We start from the raw sequence: 7500 nt of genomic DNA, 5'->3' as shown, positions 1-7500 counted from the left end.
TCGACCAACTAAAGTAAACACTCATTATCATTACCATCTCTTCATGGGGGCGGGGGTGGAGCACGAGCGTCACAAAACATTGACAGACTCACACTATAACTGAATACATTGATCGTGTCATTTTAAATCGGAATATTAATGAGATCAGACACACGACGCGGTTCCCGATTACTGGTTATTAGAAGAGCAGAAAACAGAAACCTAGGGATGAGTTGTGAGGAGGAAGCTCGGTGTCTAGTGGGTCACAATCCAGTCCGCCCTTCCCTTCGCTGCTGGAATCGGGGCTTTTGTTCAAATACATATACGCTACCGCCCTCCGCGCCCATGCCCCGTCACCGCCAATCACTATAGTACATCTCCCGCTTTGAGACACTCGATAAACACGGGCCCCGCTTGACGTGCTTGTGCCATAAAGTTGTCCCTCTACCAGGTTTTACTGGTCCATCCCAGTGCCAGGTGAATGATGTTCAGTTTCAGAGTTTTTTTTTTTTAAGACACAAAGCCAAAACACCACAGACACACTCATGCTTATCTGTCCGACGAAAGCAGCGGTGCAGAGCGTGCACGTGCGCCCAAGAGAGGAAGGGCCGAGAGAATTAGAGAAATCGCGTCCCGCTCTCTTGACCGAAGCGAAAGCTCCAAATTTTTTATTTTTTTACCCCCCACAATTCACCGAGCGTTGAAACATCTATCCGTGACGCCGGACTCTTGTTAAGAGGGCTGTTATAGACGTGGGACAAAATACCGTTTTCGGAGAGCTTTCCACCCTGATCTTGAGACACTACAAGCCTTATTTTCTTTCCCCCCCCTTTTAATGTTGCGAAAACACAAGTTCAACAATGCTATTTTGACGGCTCAATGACAAACCCTAAAGTACGGTAGACAGCGCAGGCCCGTGATTGATGGAGGAGTGAGGGGGAGTAGCGGAGTAGATTGAGAGTATCTGGGGGTGTTTAGTAGGCGTGGTCAGCCACGTAGAGAGACTGCCCGGCAGCGGCACCGCTTCCGTCCGACTCGTACTTGCCCTGCGCGGCCAGTCCGTTCGCCTGAGGAGAAAAGGAATTCACGGCCATTAGGGTCCACGAAAAAAAACAAAACACCCGGGAACATGGACAACCGTTCGAGTGCTCAAACGTCGGGGGTCCTGACCTCAGCGCGTTTAATGAATTCCTCGGCGGCCGCCTTCTCGTTGTTGAGGTCTCCCTTCCAGGCGTTCAGGGCGGAGGCCTGCAGCGCGCGGCCGTAGGAGAAGGTCAAGGCCCAGGGCTTGGCCAGCGGGCAGTTGTTGATGGCGTTGAGGTTGACGCTGGCCTCCTCCTCCGACTGGCCGCCGGACAAGAAGGTCACCCCTGGAGAACCGAGTCAAAAGGAGTTAAGAGTGGAGCATCGCCTCGGCTTCGCTGATCTTTATTCTGCCATTTTTCGCGGACGCGCGTCCACGCCCGCCCTGAGCGCTCGCCGGGTGGGCCGTGAACGTTAAGTCAAATTCTGCTTGAAAAATAATGGAAATTGGTTTTCGTGTTGCGAGATCAAAATTGGCTGCACTCATTCACCCATTTCATCCGTTGCAGCCAGAAGAGCAGCCGTGTTCATCAGAACAAGTTTCACTCTGAATTTTTTATTTTATTTTATTTTATTTTTTTATAAAATAAAGAATCGGTTCAGAGTCGTGACTCAGAGTCGGTTCGGCTCTTGAGTCACGAATTTAATTCTCGCAAGAATCATTTGATTCTCTCAAGGCGATTTCTTTCAGTGGAATGCGAAGCGTCGCCCGCCAATATTTTGTGACGTTCGCTCCCGAGTCGGAGTGGCTCCCGACACCCGAGTCATTTCCCGGATTTGTTCGCTACGAACGAATCGCTTGCGAGTCGCGCATCGCCGCCAATCGGTGACAAGCACAGTCCTGCGCGTTCCCGTCGACGCGGAAGCGCGACGTCTGACCTGTGACGGCCGGAGGCACTGTGCGGCGCAGGGCCGTGACGGTCGCCATGGCGATTTCCTCGCTGCTGTACTTTTGGGGGCAGGAGTGTCCGGCGGTGACCATGTTGGGCTTCAACAGGGTCCCCTCGAGGTAGACGTGGTGGTCCGACAGAGCCTTGTACACCGCGGCGAGGACCTGCGACGACGAGGGGGAGGGGAGGGGATCCACGGTGACACAGCAAAGAGTGGAACTTCAAAGAACGGCATTCACCGCTCGCAATCAAGGACTCACCTTCTCAGAGATGTACTGGCAGCGTTTAAGGTCGTGGTCTCCGTCGGGCAGGATCTCGGGCTCCACAATGGGAACGATGCCGTTCTGGGATGGATGACAAACCGTCGAACGTTACACGGTGCAAAGCATCGTTTTACGCCAGAAATATAGTGTATCACAGGTGCCCCCCGCCGTTCCCGCACCGACCTGCTGGCAGATGCTGGCGTAACGTGCCAGGACGTTGGCGTTCTCGAAGATGGCGAGCTCGGACGGCGTGGTGTCGGTGATCTTCAACACGCAGCGCCACTTGGCAAAGTCGGCGCCGTCCATCTTGTACTGGGCGCAGCGCTCGGACAGCCCGTCCAGACCTACGCCCCCGACACACACACGACAGAGGGGGTCAAGGCACGCGGCCTCCGACACACGGGGCTCGTTACCGTCTCGCGCCGAATGCGACACGCGACAATAACAAACAGGGAGTCCATTCATTGCTATGGAGAATATGGAAAAAACCCAAAAAGGCGATGATGCGCCGCGGTGTGGAACTTTCCCAACAGAATGACCGGTTATTATTAACTTATTAAGTTATGTTGGTCGAGTTATTTGATGGGAACTGGGCTTAAAACGAAATAAAGTCATACATTTTAAATAACGACGACTATATAAGGAAGTTGTAAACTTTCATTCACGTAAAGAATGGCAAATGTTCAGCTGAACTAAACTACTCGCTGTTCTACTGGAAAAAACTAGCTCTCCCATTTTTCCCGGACATATTTTGTGATGCCAAACTCAGGGTTGGGGTGAGTACGTCCGACGACCACTAGGAGGGAGGATCCGACTGTCGGGTGCCATTACGGATTCAGTGTGACGCGCGTTTGAGGGTAAATGGTCCTCAGGCCACGTACCCTGTGTGGTGGTCTCGCCGTCTGTTCCGGCGAGGGGAACAACACCTTTGTCAACCTGAGGAAAAGGAAAATGCCGGTTTGAAATATCTCCTAGTTTCAGCGGAACATGAGTATCGCAATTCCGTTTTTGAAGAATTGGATACGGACACAATTTAGTCCTGCAACTTGACATTTCTATCCTGTTCTATCCTACATTTCAAGATTCAAGATTCAAGAGGTTTATTTGTCACATACGTATACATACTTTCATACATATATGCAGTGAAATGTCTTTGCAACGCAGCCAGGGGTAATGCACAATAAACCTAAACCGAACATAATAGCTAACCTAAACAAATTGATTCCTAAAAATGTAATGCAGTTAGTGAAAAGAATAATATAAATAAAAATTAAATAAAAATAAAATAAGACTCAAAAGGTAATAGAGTGGGGGTACAAAATAGAAGTAAAGGGAATAGAGTTATGTATATGGTATAGGCTATATGTACATACAGACCCAAATCACCCAAATGTTTTAAGATGAGAGAAGCTAAAAAAAGGTATTCATCCCTGTGGGGAAATCCATGTGTTTTTAGCAGCAAAAACAGTGCAAGTCGAGAAGTGGATGGAGTAAGATGTAGTAAGACGGAGATAAAAAAAATAATGTAAGAATAATAAAAATAAGTCAAATAATAACAAAAAAAAATTAATGATAAATATCTCATAATAATAAAAGGATAATTGAAATAAAATGTAAGATCAAAATCAATTAAATAATAAAAAAGTATAATAATATAAATACATAGTAAAAACAGCCGCAGCTTACACTCACAATCTGGTGTGCTGTTAAACTGACTAACAGCTAACCTAAGTGATGTATACCTTAATGCCGACGACCATGTCACGGTCTTTAATAAGCTTAGGAAAGGATGTTCCATCGTCCGTGCTCTGATACAGCGTTTCGTGGAAGAAGATGACTCCTCCGATGCAGCTGTCAATGCGTTCGTCGGCTGTGAAGAGAAGCTGGCGGTAGCGCCGCCTTTTCTCCTCTGTGTTCTCGACCCCGATGGGGTTAAAACGCTTGGCCATGCTGCCTGTAGACACAAACGCACATAATTACACACAACCAATTTCCCACCAACAAATTTGCAGGTTAAATATAATATTTGATATTTTATGCACATATTCTATGTTTTACATTTTATGTATTCATATTTTACATTTTTTTTAAAAAGTATAGATATTCATATTTTTTATTATATTATATATATATATTTATATTATATTTTATTTACCATATTTCACATACAGGTTAAATATTTTACATGTCAGCGGGAAGAGCAGTGTGCACGTTTTTTGCAATTAAAAAAATACTGATAGGAGGGCTAAAGACAAGTCCGCAATGATATTATAAATATATACAGTATTTTCCTGGGGGAGATGATGTCATCACATACCGCAACATTTTTAACGTTCTCATTGACGCGGCCCGTCATAAAATACATCAGTCACTATCATCGTAATGATAAGTTCTTACTCATATGGCTCATTAGATTGAGGTACAAATGTTGGGTATGAAACGCTGATGTTCCATTTAAACTGGGTGGGACATCGGAGGAGCGATGGATGGGGGATCAACAATTCGCTAAAGATCACAAGAGACCATTTACTGCACTGAGGGATCGATCGACGCACCGGTAGACTCATCGGCCGCGAGGATGCCCTTCCCTGGTGCGACGATCTTCTGGGCGATGTCCTGCAGCTCCTTCTTCTGCTCGGGCGTCAAAGCCGGGTATTGGTGAGTCATGTTGGCTGAAAGCGGAGGGCAGAGGAGGTAAACAGGTTGCATTGTGTTTGCGGTAATGCCGACACTAGTCCACGTGGCAGGAACTGGGCCGTTGTTTACTGCCGTCGTTCCACCGCGCTTTCTCCTGGACCCTCGAGTAGAACGCAGGGAGGAAAAACGTCTTGAAGGACTGATTGAATTCTGATGTGTAACTCTGGGATAAAAAAAAAAAAAAAAGAAGAAAATGCAAGGTATCGGGAGTTTTTCCAGCTGTCTCATCGTGTTTTTTCTCTGGTCAGAAGTCGGTCCAGTTTCAAAATAGTCGACAGCATTACTTTCTGTTTAACCATTTTTGAGCGAAAGTTCTCGGGGTGCCGAGAAGACGATCAAACTTGACTATCTAGAGGAAGTAAAAGTCGTAACAAGGTTTCCGTAGGTGAACCTGCGGAAGGATCATTAACATGTGAGCCCCGGCGGCGAAAGCAAGCCCCGGCCTGTCACAGCAAAGATGTTTATATCGTTCACAACCGTTTATATTGTTCATTCAAACACAGAATTAGAATCTCCCCGTCGCATCCCATCCCTAGTAATAGCACGCTTTGTAGTTACCCAAATAGCCTTGTTAAAGGGGCCTATTATGAAAAACTCACTTTTTCAGTGCTTGTGCACATACAGTTGGGTCTCTGAGGGACCTACTAACACACAAACTGAGAAATTAAGCATGGGAACTGCTCTGTTGACTGCACAGACCAGCAAAAATCTTAAAAAAAAAAAAAGGGATCAAACCAACGGTCCATGACAAAACTACAGACGAGGGAAATGTAAGTATTTAAAAAAAAATTGTGCTGTGTTTATTTTGCTGTTTAGCACGAGCTGACGCTCATAACGTAACTCGCAACGGCCTGGTTACACCTTAATCCAATGATCAGAACGCTCGCATGACTTAACATTGGCGAACAGACACATAAACAAAAACACTCAAAGTGCACAGGAAAGGAGAGCCTCGGGCCACCGCCATCTTGGTCAGGTCTGACCGTTCCGGAGTGGGGCGCGTCAGGAACAGTCCGGGTTATAGGGGCATGTTAGAATGGCTAGAATGCATCATCTGAGTGGTATTTTCAGCAACAAATCTCAAAAACATGTTTTGGGGACCTCAGAGACCCATATTAACTTGTTGAAAGGGGAGCATAATAGGTTCCCCTTAAAATCTGTTTATGTCAAAATGACTCCAAGTACTCTAATATGAGTGTGCGACTCCTTTTTCTGCTTGGGCGTCAACCAACCTTCTCACTGCTTCAGCCCTCCTCTTCTTTTTGGGACCGCTTCTCCCGAATGCTAACGCTCTTGAACCGCTCTCCTTTTAGAAAAAAACCTGAGAGTGCTCGGCTTTCTAGGGGAGGGGTGGGGGTGTGACGTCACAAAGACGTCACAATCCCCCCCCCCCCCCCCACCCGGTGGCTGCGGCAACCCACGGGTGAAGGCGGGGCTGTGTGCGGAATTCCCCCAATGTGTTTACCTGTGTTTCTCGCTGCACCCCATTCTCAACAGGAACTACACCAGGAAGACACTACATCCTACATGCGCTACAAACATATTAAACATACATATACTGTATATATGTATTTTTCAGCTATTTGGCTATTTTTGTTATTACTTGACTTTTTACCTTGTTTTATTTTACTATATTCAATTATTAATTATGATGATTCATTATTATTAATAATTTATTCTGATTATATAAATTACTATCTAATTAATTAACTAATTATTTACATTATTTTGTATTCTCCCTTAACCTGACACTCACGGGGGCCTTTTCTACACAGCACTGCCGTTTTTGAGAGTACTAGTCTCAGTATTCTGAAAGCTTATTTCCCGAATTTCCTCTATTATGCATTATTGATGCAGGCAGATGATGCATGAATTCCATTTTATCATATCACACATTGTGATATTATGTGCTGATATGCTGTATATTATACTGTTTTGTTTGGTGGCAGCAAACGTAGGCTCCCAACCAGCATACGTGCCGCCTTTATGTCCCTCTTCACTGTCGCGTAAATAAGCAGTTATGTAACGGCATAGAGAGTCTGTAGCCATGGCGATTAGAGGGGAAGACATGGGAGGAGTGGTTATGCAATCCTCCCCCATACAAACCAGCCCTGCCTGTCCTTGTTAGGACAGGCAGGGCACACGGCCCCGCGCTCACAAGCCACATTGTGCCAATGCTTTGTCAAGATCTTTGTTCCGACCTGCCTATTTTGGCAACATTTCCGTATCCACATACCTCTATTCATTTGCCAGGATTACTGAATTGTTCTCGTTGGGACATGACAGGCCCACGGGCCATCTCATCTGGGGAACACACCAGAAGGGGAACGAAGCTCTAGACAATAAGTCATTGCTTCGTGGCTATTTACACTTGATAGCGGCCCACCCGAGGGCGAGTGAAATGTGGCGTGACTGCATGTACAGCGTCACGTCATAGAAAAAGGACAGAACACACGCTCGACAAAAATCCTATTCTATTGCTGAGAAAATATCGCACAGCAAATGGTAGAGAATGATTGCACCATATCTGCATCTTGTTGAAATTGTCGGTTCGGTCTAAATAACCTATTGTTCAGGATACTATTTTA

General features: G+C 46.0%; 1 protein-coding gene across 2 annotated transcripts in view; it reads right to left on the bottom strand.

Annotated features, from left to right (window-relative positions):
- Positions 1 to 7500, bottom strand: part of aldocb (aldolase C, fructose-bisphosphate, b) — a 9756-nt gene that overhangs the window by 138 nt on the left and 2118 nt on the right. The window contains exons 1-9 of one of the 2 annotated variants that reach the window (XM_080013943.1): positions 6145 to 6236; positions 4771 to 4887; positions 3958 to 4169; positions 3097 to 3151; positions 2399 to 2559; positions 2213 to 2296; positions 1942 to 2116; positions 1150 to 1349; positions 1 to 1046 (exon numbers count right to left, since the gene is read on the bottom strand). The exon at positions 1 to 1046 is cut by the window's left edge and continues 138 nt beyond it. In XM_080013943.1, the coding sequence (XP_079870069.1) occupies positions 954 to 1046; positions 1150 to 1349; positions 1942 to 2116; positions 2213 to 2296; positions 2399 to 2559; positions 3097 to 3151; positions 3958 to 4169; positions 4771 to 4882 (1092 nt within the window). In that variant the 5' untranslated portion in view covers positions 4883 to 4887; positions 6145 to 6236 and the 3' untranslated portion in view covers positions 1 to 953. Of the gene's footprint in view, positions 1047 to 1149; positions 1350 to 1941; positions 2117 to 2212; positions 2297 to 2398; positions 2560 to 3096; positions 3152 to 3957; positions 4170 to 4770; positions 4888 to 6144; positions 6237 to 7500 lie in introns of those variants that run through there. The other variant, XM_080013942.1, reaches the window with a different exon arrangement.

Source organism: Zeus faber, assembly GCF_960531495.2.
Source record: "Zeus faber genome assembly, chromosome: 14".
Lineage (NCBI taxonomy): Eukaryota > Metazoa > Chordata > Actinopteri > Zeiformes > Zeidae > Zeus > Zeus faber.
This window is presented reverse-complemented; position numbering and strand designations above follow the sequence as displayed.